The 17,200-nt window shown below is 42.1% G+C and overlaps 1 protein-coding gene across 1 annotated transcript in view; it reads left to right on the forward strand.

Moving 5' to 3' along the window:
• The first annotated feature begins 4,532 nt into the window (after nt 1-4,532).
• The window catches only part of SH3BGR (SH3 domain binding glutamate rich protein), a 70,216-nt gene continuing 57,548 nt past the window's right edge, over nt 4,533-17,200 (forward strand). Inside the window, exons 1-2 of the mRNA XM_058523120.1 lie at nt 4,533-4,657; nt 11,474-11,659. Of these exons, the coding sequence (XP_058379103.1) occupies nt 4,613-4,657; nt 11,474-11,659 (231 nt within the window). The 5' untranslated portion in view covers nt 4,533-4,612. The remainder of the gene's footprint in view (nt 4,658-11,473; nt 11,660-17,200) is intronic.

Below are 17,200 nucleotides of genomic sequence, written 5' to 3' on the forward strand. Positions count from 1 at the left end.
CAGAGCGCCCGCACTTAACCGCTAAGCCAGGGGGCCGGCCCCAGAACTTTTTTTTTTGTGAGGAAGATTAGCCCTGAGCTAACACCTGTTGCCAATCCTCCTGTTTTTGCTGAGGAAGACTGGCCCTGGGCTAACATTCATGTCCATCTTCCTCCACTTTATGTAGGATGTGGCCACAGCATGGCTTGACAAGCAGTGCGTGGGTGCGGCGACTGGGATCCGAACCCTGGGCCGCTGCAGCAGAGCGCGCACACTTAACCACTACGCCACTGGACCAGCCCTGATTTGTTAGAACTTTTTGATGTTCTGTGAGACTCAGGCCTGTGGTGTATGAAAACTCCTCTGTGGTGTATGTTGCAAATATTTCCTCCAGTTTGTCAATTGCTTTTTAATTTTGTTTACAATGTATTTTGATATTTGTGTAGAGTCAAATTTATCACATTTTCCCTTTATGATTTTTGCATTTGGTTTTTATGTAGTAGGGGCAGTGGGCATTTCCAAGCAGACTCTGTTTAATTCTAGCGTTGTAGGGGTGGGTAGGGGGCAAGGCTTTCTCTTCACATCACCACTCCTTCCTCCATGTGCTTTTGGCGTGCCCACTCTCAATTTTGGTGGGCCGTGTGTTTCTACAACCTTCGGTGGTGAGTTATTCCTACAAGATGGGTAGCATCTCCAGGCCGATATGCATTAGACAAGTGTCACCCTAGACTTGACCTTCATGGAAAGATGGCTGGTTCATGGCTGGTGGTGCTCCCAGGACAGTAACAAAAGTGGCAGTGTATTTTTATGGGAACATCCCAACCCTGGTTCTCAGAACTGGAGGAACCTGAAAGATGAAGGTTCCTCAGAACTTCCTTTCCCATCTGAATGGTCCCTTCCTCTCTTTTTTTGCTAGCTTTTCCCAGTCTCTAGCCTTTGTTTCTGCTGTTCAGTGGAGTGCTTCTTTTCCATCTGTGTCTTATGGCGGGGGGAGAGGCCCTTGGGCTAAAAAACTGAAGAACTGCATTTCAGTGGTTATGGTAGTCACCTCCATCATGCTGCATGCTAATATATGCCTTTATTTGTCTGTATTAGCTTCCTAAGGCTGCTGTAACAAAGTACCACAGACCTAGTGGCTTAAAACAACAGACATTTATTCTCTTATAGTTCTGGAGGCTAGAAGTCTGAAATCAAGGTGTTGGCAGGGTCGTGTTCCCTCTGAAGTCTCTGGGGGAGAGTCCCTCCTTGCCTCTTCCAGCCCCTGGTGGCTCCTGGTGTTCCTTGGCTTGTGGCTGCATCACTCCAATCTGCCTCTGTCTTCACATGCTGTTTTTCTCTATGTCTCTCTGTGTGTATTCTCTTCTCAGAAGGACATCAGTTGTTGGATTTTGGGCCCAACCGAAATCCAGGATGGTTTCCTCTCAAGATCCTCAACTAATTTCATCTGCAAAAACCCTGTTTCCAAGTAAGGTCACATTCTGAGGTTTAGGGTGAACGTGAATTTTGGGGGAGACACTATTCGACTCACTACAGTTGCTATGATGGTCACCTCTGTCATTCTACATAATAAAAACATGCCTTTATTTCTTATTTTAGGTTATCCATAAAGTTATGCAAACCAAAACATAGCATCTGGTACCATTTATCATAAGAGCATCTGAGGATCTCTGTGAAGTTTGGAGCCAATATTTCATACTCTTATCATTAAAATTAGGTCAAATCATCCTTTCACAATCTATGTCTATGTCAAATCATCACAATGTACACTTTAAATATCTTTCAATTTTATTTCTTAATTATACCTCAATAAAGCTGAAAAAAAAACTTCATTCTGTTAAAAAAATTAGGTCAAATGTAAAAGTATTGTTATTTGACTTAAACATCAAGGACTAGAGATGTGAAATGACTGGCTTCCTGAATCTTCACTAGATTATACAGTTTATTTCTGAAGTGAATATTTTTTCTTTAATTAATTTTTTATTGAGGTAACTGGCTTATAACATTATATAAATTTCAGGTGTACATTATATTTCAATTTCTGTGTAGACTACATTGTGTTTGAAGTGAATTTTCTAAGTCAGAGATTTATTGAGCTTTATTTTAAGACTCATTTGGAATGTTTGGTGTTCCCATTAATTATCTTGAAGCTCACTTGTGTCACTGTAATAAATCTAAAGATCTTTCAGCTGGAGTTAGCTTATTACTTTCTTAAGTGCTATTTGGAGAAAAATAGTGTGCTTGTGTGGTAGACTTTAAGGTGTTGGAAAAAAACATTTTGTATGACAAAAATAGTATATATTCACTGGAGAAATTTTGAAAACACAGAAAAGAAGAAAAGCAAAAATGATCTATAATCTTTGGTGGGCTTTAAAATATAATTTATAATACTAGTGACTTAAAATTGGGGAACCATTAATCATCTTCTCCAAGGGCCTAATTTTGGGAGTAAACTTTGCATGGTGAGGCTCTACGGTAAATTGTGTGGGCATCATCTCAATCATTCGTCCTGACATGCAGTGGTCCCGTCTTATTCGAGGTTTCGCTTTCCGTGGTTTCAGTTACTCGGCATCAACCACAGTCCGAAAATATTAAATGGAAAATTCCAGAAATAAACAACTCGTGAGTTTTAAATATTGCACCATTCTGAGTAGTGTAATGAAATCTTGTGCCGTCCTGCTCCGTCTACCCGGGACGTGAATAATCCTTTTGTCCAGTGGATCCACACTTGGGTGTATATGCTACCCACCCAAGTAACCATCTTGGTTATCAGATTGACTGTCCCAGTATTGCAGTGCTTGTGTTCAAGTCACCCTTATTTTCCTTAATAAAGACCCAAAGCACAAGAGTCTGTGATGCTGGCAATTCAGATATGCCAAAGAGAAGCCCTAAAGTGCTTCCTTTACATGAAAGGGTGGAAGTTCTCGCTGTAATAAGGAAAGAAAAAAAAATTGTATGCTGGGGTTGCTAAGATCTATGGTAACTTTTATTACAATGTATTGTTATAAATGTTCTATTTCATTATTAGCTGTTAATCTCTTATTGTGCCTAATGTATAAAATTTATCATAGGTATGTGTGTATGTACAGGAAAAAACATAGTGTATATAGGGTTCAGTACTATCTGCGGTTTTAGGCATCCAAGGGGCATCTTGAACATATCCCCCCACAGATAAAGGGGAGACTACTGTAAGTGAATTTGAGCTATATTCCAGGGACAGGGTGTCTTTTCTCATCGCAGGCACCTGCCTGGTGGGGAGAGGAGCAGGCCTCCAGGCCTCTGGGACTCTGGTGAAGGGGCACACGCAGAAGCCAGACAGATCCCTCCCTGCTCCTGGGTGTCAGTGCCACCTTCTCCAGGAGTAGCAGGGAATTAAAAAATTTGAGAGAGACTCAGTTACCTAAGAGGACTAAATATCCCTCCCGGATGACTTTGCCCCTTGGTACCCTTGATCTTGATTCTGAAACCCATAAAAAGAATTGGGTGGCTAGATTTTGAATTCCTCTAACTTTTTTTTTTTTTTCTGTGAGGAAGGTCAGCCCTGAGCTAACATCTATTGCCAATCCTCCTCCTCTTTCCTTTCTCCCCAAAACCCCAGTAGATAGTTGTATGTCATAGTTGCACATCCTTCTAGTTGCCGTATGTGGGACGCCGCCTCAGCATGGCCTGATGATGGGTGCATCGGTGCGCGCCCAGGATCCAGCCGGGGCCGCCAGTAGCAGAGTGCGGGCACTTAACCACTAAGCCACGGGGCCAGCCCCTGAATTCCTCTAACTTTTAACGCAATTCAAATTATTTATGTAAATAAGATGGAGAGAGCCTGCTACAAACAGATCATTAATTTTCTTCCCCCAGCATCTCTAAAACGGTGAAGACGATTTGCTTGTTGAAGTCCTGGGCACCGGCGAGCCAGCCGCCCTCTCCCTGCCTGCACTGGGATATCAGAGAATCCTTACACGGTCCAAGGCCTGTCACCTCCTGTTCTTTATGAGAGACAGGTGGCAAAGGGAGAAAGCAGGAAACAGACCACTCACAAAGGAATCTATTGTGTGACAGGTCGCTGAATTTGTTTTTCACCTGCCAGAAAATTTTAAAGAAGCTGCTATTTATTTTTTTAAAGGTCTCTGTGGCTCTTCCGACACCAAAAGCCCTGTAAACACAGCCTCCTCCGGCTGAGCTGGTGTTTCTGGGCTTTCCCAGCCCGCGAGAGGTCCTCCCTCCTTCCTTTCTCCCGGCTCCTCTGTCACCCGGGGCCCCACCTCCCTTCACCCCAAGGCCTCTCCCTGCAGGCCTCTGATTGGCGCGCGGCGCAGCCTGGCCTTTTAGGGACTGTTGTGGGGCATTGAAAGCGATAAGGGAAAGGGTCCAGTGGCTGCTTTTATCAACCAATCAAATATTTTCCCGACAGATCCCCAAATATTCCCTAGCCAATGGAGGGGAAAGCCCAAGATGCCCGGGCTGCTCCTCTGAGAGACAGAGCTTAAGTGGAAGTGGGAGGGGCCGGAGCTCAGAGGAGCCCTGGGCCCCCGCCGGGTCCCCCCTGGCACTCGCTCGGCCGTGTCACTCTCAGGATTTGTCTAGCGCCGCGCGCCCTCACTGGGGTGTGTTGGGGGGAGTCCTCTATCCGACTATCAAAATGGTTATCAAAGTGTTTGTGGCCACATCTTCTGGGTCCATAGCGGTAGGTGTCCGATGGCACTTGTGTGGCTGTCTTCCTCTACTATTTTCTGCATAACTCAGACTTGGAAGTAGAAGGAGCGGGTATGGCCCAGCGGTGGTCTTAAATTTCTCTGTGAGGCGTGTGTAAGTAAAGCGTGGCTCTGCAGTAAGCCCGTGTGCCTTTGCGTTCTGCAATTGTCTTAGTGGTGTTGAAGAAGTGTATCAAGTGTGTGATCCGGAGTAGCTGGGTGTGAAAGGGGATGCGAGGAAGGGGGTGTGTTCGATACTAGACTTTTTAACATGCAGTTGTGTCCTGTCGTGTTGCATGTATTAGACAATCAGAGAGTTTTTTTTTTTTTGTAGAGTGTTTCTGGTAGTCATTTTGTAAGACTAATTTAGAGTTGCCCATAAATGACACTTTGTGTAACAATATTTGGAGCCTGTGAGGAACCAGATTACTAAATGACTCCTGGGTGTAATTACTTGTGTATGCAATGTAGCTATACTGGAAGTGTAAAGTTAGCATGTGTAATACTATTATTTGAGGAAAATGATGTCACAGTGACAACAACAAACATCTCTGAGGCCACAGTTTTAAATGCTCTAGGAATTCAAACGGACCAAAAATAGGTACTGAAAGCCGACCCTCACCACATTGCTTTGTCGAATTTCTTTGGGACCAGGCTCGGAATCACCCGTCCACCTCTCCAATTGTAGCCTTTGTTCTGTGCGAGACAGACCTGCCTTGAGAAACAGGGGTAATGGAGACTCGTTCCTCCCTGGAAGTGATTCAGGCTTTGATTTTGGGCTTGAACTTGTTGTGTCTATCTGGGACTGAGATTTCAACCAGCATTTTAGCAGAAGTTAGGGAGGCATGGAGAGAAAAGAGTTTATTAATCCAGAGAGCTGGAGACCAGCAAAGGGGGCTGTTTCCTTTTATATCTAGATCCGGGGCAGTCTCAGGTTACAGCCTGGATTCCAGCAGTCACTCAGCGGGGGATGATACCCCAGGGAGCCGCTGGCCTGGCCAGGGGACAGCCCCAACAGCAACTATTGAATGTCACCACTCCCAGCCCTGAAAGGTTTGCAGAGAGGGCGAGAAGAAAACAAGAGAAAAGAGCCTGGTTTTCCCTTCTGAGCACAACTGATCAGCAACTGTTTAGTGAGCTCTCGAACATCTTTTAAGAGAAAAAGATGAGGAAAAATTCTAAATGTAAAACTGCAAAATCTTTTGTGGCTCTTGATGACCTCAGAAACTTTTAGTTGTTCTAGAATGAGCATGTTTTGGGACTATTTAGATAAAAAATAATTGTTTTGCAGAAAATGCCTTTTGTGGGCTTTAAACATGTGGTTGACACTCATTGCTGGAAACTTTTACCACTTACCTCCCAATCCTCCACATATTCTGTAGACCAAGTCTGAGTGGCCCTTTGCATCCCTCTGGAGACAATGAATAAATTTAAGGATTTCCTAGGATTATTTGATGTCCTATATTCTTGAAGTTTGTGAGCACCTTTTAGTTAGCCTTGGAAAATCTGGAGGGGCGCCATTCATTCTAGGATCTTAGAAAAGCCAAGTTAATTCTGGTTCCCTAAGCAAATGTTTTGGTGCCACTTGGAGCTGTGACCTTGGGAAAGTTATTTCACCTTGCTAAACCTCAATATCCTTAGCTGTAAAATGAGGATAAGAATAGTACCCAACTCATAGCCTTGTCATGAAGACTTAGGAAGTAAGCATGAAGTGGCCGGCATGGTGTTGAGTGCTTACTCAGTGCTCAATAAATATTATAATTATTTAGTTAATGTTATAATTATTAGTTATTATAATTGTTAGTTAATATTAATTAATATTATTGTAGTTGTGATAATTATTAGTTAACATTAGTAGATCTGAGTGTATGATGATTATATTTCAGAAGAGTTGTCCCAAGCCACATAAATAGGAGAATTTCTGTCTTATCCTAAAGAATGAGAACTGATTACTCTCCCAGTGTCTGTGCTAATGATTTTTCCTGGGTGGGGGAATTTCACCCAGAAGCTTCTCTGCACGAGAACCACAGAGCAACTGCCAGGACTTCTGCTGTGTGTGTGGTGGTGGTTCTGCAAAACCTTGACTACTTACTTCTTCAGCCTACATACTTTAGGATTCTTGCCTGAGATCTAATCAACGAGGGCATTATGACTTCTCTTGGATGGATGAAATAAATGAAACAGGAAAAAACAAATTGTAATCTCTTTTTGGGGGATTTCACATATGCACTGTGTATCACATCTCTATTTTAACAGTTGACACTAAGGCGTGGTTACGTGTTTTTACAGAGGGGTTTGAAAGTAGAGACCCTGCGAGCAGGAGAAGGCCTGTGTCTTCTTGTATGACCCTCCTCTCTTCCTGAAGGTCATTGCCACAGGGGGCTGCGGGACAGAAGGAGAGAGGACAGTCCTCACTGTTTCCAAGATACAGAGCCCCTGAAACCACGGTCTTTAAGCACAGACCCTAATGGTGGCTCCTGGGCTTCTCAATCCTTTCTCCAGTCTTGACTGAGTGTAGACACAGTGGGAAAAACACTGCTCTTGAATTAGGTGGATCTGGGTGTGAACCTTGGAAAATTCTTTAATTCATTGATCCCTCAGTTTTGTTACTTTAAATTGGTGATCAGAATATTTACCTGGCCTGGCTGTCAAGACGAGTGGATGAGATAACAGTGTGCTGGGTGGCTGACTGTGTGGGTTCTCAACTTGTGGTACAGAATGCTTTTCCGTGTGTCGTCTTTGGTTCTCACCAAAACCAAAAGAATGAGGAAGGCGGCATTCTATCCATTTTGTAGATGAGGCGATTGAAGAGCAGAGCCCTTGCTCAGACAGCAAGCTTCTGCAGGTCGTCTCTGACTCAAGTGAGTGTGCTTTCACCACAGTACAGTGACCTCGGTTGGAAAGGCTCCTAACTGTACGAGACAATAAATGAGAAGTGCCAGGCAGGTGACCCAAAGATCACTCTAACACGTTACAGTAACGAACAGCGACCAGTGACTTCAGGACAGAGATGAACATTTTCTTATGAGTAAATGTAACAAGATAGGAAAACAGACCTCTGTGAGCCTCCACTGAGGTCCCAAAGGCTCCAAATGACACCGACTCCAAGGATCCCCAGATCCCCCAGAGAGATGGTACAGCCTGTGGAGCCAGCATTGGCTATGGTGCCCTGGACGGGGGAGAAGGGGCAAGAGGTGGAGAAGGGGAGTGTGTCTGTGGCAAGAATTATTGGGGTGCTGTGCATGCCCCTTGCCTGAGGTCATGAAAGGGAGGTGTCCTCTGCAAGCTGATGCTGCATCCCTGGGGGTCAGCTCAGGAGGCCACGGGGGGAAGAGCTGCACTTTGCCTGCGAGGGTCCAGCGGAGCTCCTTGAACAGGGACCGCCCCAAGGGGGTGGACTGAAGGGGAGAGGGCCCCCCCACTCTGGGTGGGCATCAGGGTGCTGGCAAAGGTGACCATGCCAGCCAGGTGAGCTCACCTGCTCCCTACATCTCCCTCCTCCCCTGGGCTCATCCTAAGACCCTCTCCAGCCCCAGGCAGAACTCGAGTGATCCAAATAGCCAGATGAACGTTGCCTTTGGCCCAGTTTAAATTACTGGTGTTTGGGGAGTACAAAGGGGCAGATTTTATTTTTCTTCCCTTTTTTCGGATAGGAGGCTGAGAAATAGCTCTTAACCCAATGTCAGTTACCTTCCTGTAGATGCAATTTCTTGTCTCACGAGGAATAACAGTAAACAGGTCTTCCCCTCTTGTTTTCTCCATCTCTGACTTTCTAACAGAAGAAACATAAGGCAGGACTTGGGGAAATGTTTTTTTTCTAGTCAGAAATCATGGAAAAGAATGAAATCCTCTCTTCATTCCACCTCATGTCCTGAGGCATGATTAGTAGAGATGGAAATAATGTTGGCGAGGTGGCAGCGGACCTCAGTCAGGCTTTATTCAGGCTCTCGGGAGGGTATTTGAGAAGGAAGGAACACGGTTTTGGACAGAAAAAAGGATGTTGCCTTCTGAATATTTAATTAAAAGTAAACCTGCCTAAAATGAAGACATCTCTACTCTTCGAAACAGCAGTTATCTCTGAAAATATCTAAAGGAATCAGTAATTTATAAAGTGGTATGAATAATTATGAACAGGTTAGAAAGTATGTATAGAAAACATGATTAATTAAGATAATAATTTAGTCCAACAACCTGTCATCAGGTCTGATGGGATTTTGTAATAGAAATTCATCCGGGGAGCTGTAGAATCCGGAGTAGAGTTTCTGTGAGGAGGAGGGGAAGGTCCAGGGGCCACCCCAGCCTAGCCTTCGGGGAGGGCACATCAGTGGAGAAGCATGCAGCCCCTCCCTTGGTTCTGTAGATGTGACACTCAGGAATGTGCCAGAGTGCTTATGCCGGAAACTTAAGGGAAATTCCATCATTACACACCTTTCTGTGTGACTTGCATTTTTATCTTTTGTCCACGCTTACCCCAAACTGAAATTTATATCTTGGTCCAAGTTTACTGGTTAAGTGTTGTATTGTAGCTAACAGCAGTCTTTGATTTATAGATCTAATGCTTTTAGTCAAAATATCTTTGTTATATTGATGGTACAAATGTTAATTAAAAAGTAAATGTGTGATTACCATTTATATTTATGTGCATATGTAATTTATATATAAAACTTTATATGTAATTTATATATAAAACTTTATGTATAATTTATAACTACATTAATTTTTTTTTTTTTTTTTTTTTTTTTTTTTGTGAGGAGATCAGCCCTGAGCTAACATCCGCCAATCCTCCTCTTTTTTTGCTGAGGAAGACGGCCCTGGGCTAACATCGGTGCCTATCTTCCTCCGCTTTATATGGGACGCCGCCACAGCATGGCTTACCAAGCAGTACTTCGGTGCGCGCCCGGGATCCGAACCAGCGAACCCCGGGCCGCCGCAGCGGAACGCGCGCACTTAACCGCTTGCGCCACCGGGCCGGCCCCCTACATTAATTTTTAAAAATTTTAAAATTATTTAATATTGATTTATATTATATTTATGATTAATTTAACGTATACAATCAACCAAATTATATAGAATTTGTTTTTGGTGATGATTTCATTCCAGTGCTTAAGCATCCATATGTCTTACTTTTCCTTATATTGATAGCATCATTCATCTTGGCAAAAGTGAATAAAATCAATTTTTTTCTGGTATACAAATCTCTGCGGAAGGAATTGGTTTATCCAAAAGAAGGTTTGAATCTAGAGATTCGGTTTGGGATGGGCATGTAGCTTTTACAGCATTTATGTGGAATCCTCAAAGTCTAGTCCCTCTGTTGATAAACAAGTTACATGAAAATGACAAGGGGCTTCATAGTCTATGAAACATTTTTAATGACTTGTTTTCATTATGAGACAATATTCTATTCAGAGGACTTAAAAATTAAGATATTAAATCTTTTCATGTCCAAGAAAATACTTACTTAAAATTTTAATCTTACTTTTGAGAAATGACCATATTTTGCCTCTTTATTATCTTTAGTGTATTCTCTATCTAGATTGTACAAATGAGTTCTTTACATTTTTTTCACCCAAATAATCAGCTTATAAATCTACTCACATGAAGAGCTGGGCACAATGTCTTGTGCAGAGTAGAAAGTCAATAAATAAATGTTGATTATTCAATTGATCACTCTGGAAGTCTCTTCCAAAGGTGCTTAAAGTGTTGTCCACAGAGTCTGCTGTAACCTGTTTACCAGTATTTATAAAAGAGGACATCATGCATTTCTGGGAGTGAATTCTTTGTTGTCATTGTTTCTGGGGAAGGAGTTCTAAGCTTTAAAGATGGCCACATTCATAAGACATGGTAGTTTGTAGGGGCCGGCCCCATGGCATAGTGGTTAAGTGCGCACGCTTGAGCACCAATGCACCGCTTGTCAGCCATGCTGTGGCAGCATCCCACATAAAGTGGAGGAAGATGGGCACGGATGTTAGCTCAGGGCCAGTCTTCCTCAGCAAAAAGAGGAGAGTTGGCATGGATGTTAGCTCAGGGCTAATCTTCCTCACAAAAAAAAAAAAAAGAAGAAATGGCAGTTGGTAGATACAATCCGTGCATGTGACCCATGGGTAGTGAAAAGGGTGCTCCAGTGTTCTTTCTGAGGTGTGGCTGGGGCTCCGCTCTCCGAGTTGAGTGTTAGTAGGAAAGGAGAAATCTGTGGGAGAACAGGGTTGTTTTGCTGCCTTACTCTTTATTGTGCTGGGAGAAATATCTTTCTCCAGCTTTTTCTCTGTCCTTCCCCCTGCAATAATCTCCATGTGGGCTTTTCAAGTTCCTGTACTATTTCTAAAGCTACTTTTGTTCCACGTGACTCATGTTCCTATTTTCATAACTGTGAATGAAGTGCATTTTAGTATGAGTATACTCAGTATTTGAGTTTCATAGTAAATTCTCTTTTTCTCTTTTCTTCTTTCTTTTTTCCCGGTCATCCTTTTTCTTCATAAACAATTCTTATTTATTTTTTGGCATTAAAACTTAGCAGAGAATTAAAAGTATCTTGAAGATCTCAAATAAAAGCTCTGTGAGAGCATCTCTGTTTTTATTAGGTCGATTACACCATGATTTAAACATTGATGAGATTACAATTTCAGAATTTCTGCAATCACTCTGTTGATCCTTTATAATAAGGTGTGATTTTATTATTTTCCTTGTTTAAATACTTAGCAAAATTATTTGTGTTGTATGGCATAGTTGGAGAAAGGATTTAATTTATATAGATATAAGCAAAACATTTTTAAAAAACGGTCTAATAGTTATCTTTCTCTACTCTTGACCAGATTAGGAAGAAACAGCAAGAAGTAGTGGGCTTTTTGGAAGCTAACAAAATCGACTTTAAGGAATTAGATATAGCTGGAGATGAAGACAATAGAAAGTGGATGAGAGAGAATGTTCCTGGAGAGAAAAAACCGCAAAATGGGATTCCTTTGCCTCCCCAAATCTTCAACGAAGAGCAGTATTGTGGGGTGAGTGTTTGGTTTCTTGGAAAATTCTTTTGCATGTGTGTTTATCAGAAATTGTTTAAAGCAGGTTAATTTTGAGGCAGCATTTGAAATTGTTCACAATTTTCAAGTCATGATCTATTTCTACTACCCCATTCCTGGATTGCAGATCCCTTGTGAATAATCAGTATTTAAGATTTACAAAATGATGGAAACAATGAAATGAGTCAGAAGTTCTTGGGATTATTTTAAGGTTCTTATTTTATTTAGAAGAATCGAGGTCACTTGTTCAAACAAAGTTGGAAAGGAATTCTAATCAGCCTTGCAGTTTACACATACATGCACCCATGCAGACACAGGGTAAGTTTTCATTTTTAGAAAGAATGACTTGCAGAAGTAAAGTCTTACTACAAATGCAAGATGGATTTGTGTAAATGTATCTAAATAGTTTAAAAACTGGTCTGGACATTTTATTACTATTTCAATCTCTTTACTTGTGATTGGTCTATTCAGATTCTCCATTTCTTCTTGGTTCAATTTTGGGAGGTTGTATAAGTCTAAGAATTTATCCATTTCTTCTAGATTGTCCGATTTGTTGGCATATAATTTCTCATAGTATTCTCTTATAATCCTCTGTATTTCCATGGTATCCGTTGTAATTTCTCCTCTTTCATTTCTAATTTTATTTACTTGAGCCTTTTCTCTTTTTTTCTTAGTTAGCCTGGCTAAGGGTTTGTCTATTTTGTTTATCTTCTCGAAGAACCAACTCTTTGTTTCATTAATCCTTTCTACTGTTTTTTTGGTCTCAATATCATTTATTTCTGCTCTGATTTTTATTATTTCTCTCCTTCTGCTGGCTTTGGGCTTTGTTTGTTCTTCTTTTTCTAGTTCTGTTAGGTGTAATTTAAGGTTGCCTATTAGGGCTTTTTCTTGTTTGTTAAGGTGGGCTTGTATCGCTATGAGTTTCCCTCTCAGGACCGCTTTTGCTGCATCCCATATGGTTTGATATGGCATGTTATCATTTTCGTTTGTTTCCAGATAGTTTTTGATTTCTCCTTTAATTTCATCAATGATCCATTGGTTGTTCAGTAGCATGTTGTTTAATCTCCACATTTTTGTCACTTTCCCAGTTTTTTTTTCCTGGTTCATTTCCAGTTTCATAGCCTTATGGTCTGAAAAGATGCTTGTTATGATTTCAATCCTCTTAAATTTATTGAGGCTTGCTTTGTTTCCCAACATATGGTCTATCCTAGAGAATGTTCCATGCGCGCTTGAGAAGAATGTGTAGTCAGCTGTTTTTGGGTGGAGTGCTCTGTATATGTCTACTAGGTCCATCTCGTCCAGTTTTTCATTTAAGTCTAATATTTCTTTATTAACTTTTTGTCTGGATGATCTATCCATTGCTGTAAGTGGGGTGTTAAGATCCCCTACTATTATTGTGTTGTTGTTGATTTCTCCTTTTAGGTTTGTTAATAGTTGTTTTATGTACATTGGTGCTCCTATGTTGGGTGCATATATATTTATAAGTGATATGTCTTCTTGATGGAGTGTCCCTTTTATCATTATATATTTCCCTTCTTTGTCTTTCTTAACCTGTTTTATCTTGAAGTCTACTTTGTCTGATATGAGTATGGCAACACCTGCTTTCTTTTGTTTGCCATTAGCTTGGAGTATTGTCTTCCATCCTTTCACTCTGAGCCTGTGCTTGTCTTTAGTGCTAAGATGTGTTTCCTGAAGGCAGCATATTGTTGGGTCTTGCTTTTTAATCCATCCTGCCACTCTGTATCTTTTGATTGGAGAGTTCAATCCATTTACATTTAGGGTAATTATTGAAATATGAGGGTTGAATGTTGCTGTTTTGTCACTTATTTTCTGGTTCTTTTGCATTTCCTTTGTTTCTTGTCCCATTTGTTTTGGACTGCCAATTCAGTTTGGTTGTTCTGTCTTATGATTCTTCTAGTTTTCTCTTTGTTTATCATATGTGGTTTTAATTTGATTATTTGTTTAGTGGTTACCTTGAGGTTTGGGCAAAAAATCTTCTGTATGAGATAGTCCATTATCTGATAGCCTCCTATTTCCTTATACTAAGTCAATTCAGTCACTTTCCTCTTCCCCTTCTAAGTTGCTCTTGTTATACCTTATTCTATCTTGTGTTGTGGCTGTGTGTTTACAGTGATGAGGTTAAATTTATTTTTGGTGAATTTCTTCCTTTGATCTTTGAGTTTAGTATTTAAGTGGTTGCTAACCTATTCCGGTAAAGATCTACTATTTCTCTGATTTTGTCTGCCTACTTTTCTCCTTACTCCAAGCTTTGTGTTCCCTTTCTCTTCTTGTTTTCGGGCCTGAGGGCCTTCTTGAGTATTTCTTGTAGTGGCGGTCTCGTGGCCATGAACTCCCTTAGCTTTTGTTTATCTGGGAGAGTTACTATTTCTCCATCATATTTGAAGGATATTTTTGCTGGATAGAGTATTCTTGGCTGAAAGTTTTTGTCTTTTAGTATTTTGAATATATCATTCCAGTCTCTTCTAGCCTGAAAAGTTTCTGTTGAGAAATCCGCTGAGAGCCTGATGGGAGTTCCTTTGTACGTTATTTTTTGTTTTTGTCTAGCTGCCCTTAATATTGTTTCTTTGTCGTTGACCCTGGCTAGCCTTACCACTAGGTGTCGTGGTGAAGGCCTTTGTCTGTTAATATATATAGGAGTCCTGTTGGCTTCGCTTACTGGTATTTCCTGCTCCTTCCCCAGATTTGGGAAATTTTCAGCTATTATTTCCTTGAATAGGCTCTCTGTTCCTCTTTCCCTCTCCTCTCCCTCAGGAATACCTATAATTCTTATGTTACATTTTCTAATAGAGTCCGATATTTCTCGGAGTCTTTCTTCATTTCTTTTTAGTCTTAGTTCTCTCTCTTCTTCCATCTGGAGTATATCTGTATTCCTATCCTCTAAAGTACTAATTCTTTCCTCCATATTGTCAGCTCTGTTCTTTAAAGATTCCAGATTCTCCTTTATCTCCTCCATTGTGTTCTTCATCTCCATCAGCCCTGATAGGTTTTTCTTTATGATTTCAATCTCTTTTGTGAAGAAACTCCTAATCTCATTGAATTGTTTGTCTGTGTTGTCTCGTATTTCGTTGAGTGTTTTTATGATAGCTATTTTGAAATCTCTGTCATTTAGTTTATGGATTTCTGTGTCTTCGGGGTTGATTTCTGGTTGCTTGTCATTTTGTTTCTGGTCTGGTGATTTCATATATTTTTGCATTGTGGTTCCTGTGTTGGTTTTGGTTTTCCTCATCCTGGAAGTCTCTGGTTGCACTTTCCACCTGCCGCCACTGTGTGGTGGTGAAGGGCTGTGTAGTCTAAGCCCCCTGCGCTCTGCCCCAGTTTTTCTGCTGCGATCCGCAGTTTTGTTTTGTTTTGTTTTGTTTCTTTTCCCCACTGCGATCCACGGGTCCAGTCCAATTTATTCAGGTCTGCCTCGGACCGCTAGATCTGGTCGAGCTGCAGACTCCGGGTTGTGGGGAGGGGGGAGCTCTCTCTTTTGCCCTCTGGGTCCCTGACGTGGGAGGCTTCTCGTTTGCCCCTCTTTATCCGCTCTCTGGGTTGCTCAGATGTTGATGGTAGCCCTGTGGCTCCTCTGAGCCCTCTGTGCGGGAGTTTCCCACTGGTTGAGAGCGCCCGAAGAGCTGCAGTTTCCCGCCGAGGGCCGCCCCTCCCCCCTCTCTGGGAGCCGCGCGGACCGGATCGCTGATCTGATGGGGAGGGAGCGGAGTTCTCCTTACCTCTCCCCGCTTCCTCCGGGGGCCCAGCACGTTCCGCTCTCAGATGTGCGGCAGTGTGGATCCCTCCGCTCCAGCTTTTGACTGTCTGGGATTCCGTTGTTTGTCTGTGGCTGTTACTTTTGTTGTATTTTGTGGGGGAAGAATTCACGGGAAAGCTCACTCCGCCATGATGCTGACGTCACTCCTGGTCTGGACATTTTGATTACAACAACAATTTTATTTTATACACTTAATAGTTCATTTCACTATAAAATCACTTTTTCCTAAGAGTTTACAGATTCTACTTAGTAAATCAAATTGTTGAAAAGGAACTTTTAAAAACTCAAAGGACTTTAGGACATGAGAACTGGAAGTTATCTTAGGGGTCATGTAAGCTTTCTAGATCATTTGTCAGATGCAGCAAGCAGGGCTCTGGAAGGCACAGGGAATTGATCAGCCTTGTGCTATAATCTAAGGCCAGAGCCAGGTGTAGGAATCTTAACTCACCTCTTCTCTTCTTGCTACACAAAACTGCTGGCCCTTTAGGTTAGCTTCTCTTTACCTTTCTCATCTAAAGCAGGTGTTGTCAAACCATAGCCTGGGGGCCAAGGCCTGCAGCTGCCTGTTTTAGTTGATAAAGTTTTGTTGGAACACATCCACGCTAATTCATTCACCTATTGCCTATGGTTGATTTTGCACAATGGCAGAGCTGAGGAGTTGCAACAGAGACTGTAAGACCCACAAAGCCAAAAATATTTACTATCTGCCCATTTCCAGCAAAGCTTTCCGGCCTCTGATTTGAAGCATGAATTGTTTAGTTGCTGGGGGTTTGTCTTAGCTTCCTAGGGCCGATGTAACAAAGTGCCACAAACTTGGTGGCTGTTATGGACTGAATGCTTGTGTCCCCCTAAAATTCATATGTTGAAGCCCTAACCCCAATGTGATGGTATTTGGAGATGGGGCCTTTCGGAGATGATTAGGGTTAGATGAGGTCATGAGGGTGGGGCCTTCATGATGGGATTAGTGTCCCTTATAGGAAGAGGAAGCGAGAGCAAACCCTCTGTCTTCCCCATGTGAGCACACAGCCAGAAGGCAACTGTCTGCAAGCCAGGAAGAGAACCCGACTATGCTGGCACCCTGATCTCAGACTTCCAGCTTCCAGAACTGTGAAAGAATACATCTCTACTGTTTAAGCCACCCAGTCTATATGGTATTTTGTTATGGCAGTCCAAGCTATCACAGTGCCTTAAAATAACAGAAATGCATTCTTTCACAGTTATGGAGGCCAGAAGTTTGAAATCAAGGTGTCATCGGGGTTGGTTTCTTTGGGAGGTTCTGAGAGAAAATCTGTTCCATGTCTTTCTCCTAGCTTTTGGTGGTTGCCAACAATCATTGACATTCCTTGGCTTGTGGATATATCACTCCCATCTCTGCCTCCATATTTACATGGCATTCTCCTTGTGTGTCTCTCTGTGTCTTCCCATGCCTTCTTATAGTACACCAGTCATTGGAATAGGGCCCACCCTAATCCAATATGGTCTCATCATAACTAATTACATCCGTAAATATCCTATTTCCAAATAGGGTCACTTTCTGAGGTTTCAGGTGGACACAGATTTGTGGGGACACTACTCAACCCAGTAGAGGGCTATATGAATTTACACAGCTGTGTTAGCATTCTTCAGAGGCTTAGCTCAAAGTCCTGTGGCTGTGGGAGTGCTTTCAAACAGTCTTAATGTGATCAGCACTTATTTAGAGGAATGTGTGGTTCAATCCAACTCTGCTGTGGATTTAAGCTGGAGCTTCCCAG

Source organism: Diceros bicornis, chromosome 27 (genome assembly GCF_020826845.1).
Source record: "Diceros bicornis minor isolate mBicDic1 chromosome 27, mDicBic1.mat.cur, whole genome shotgun sequence".
NCBI classification, from domain to species: domain Eukaryota; kingdom Metazoa; phylum Chordata; class Mammalia; order Perissodactyla; family Rhinocerotidae; genus Diceros; species Diceros bicornis.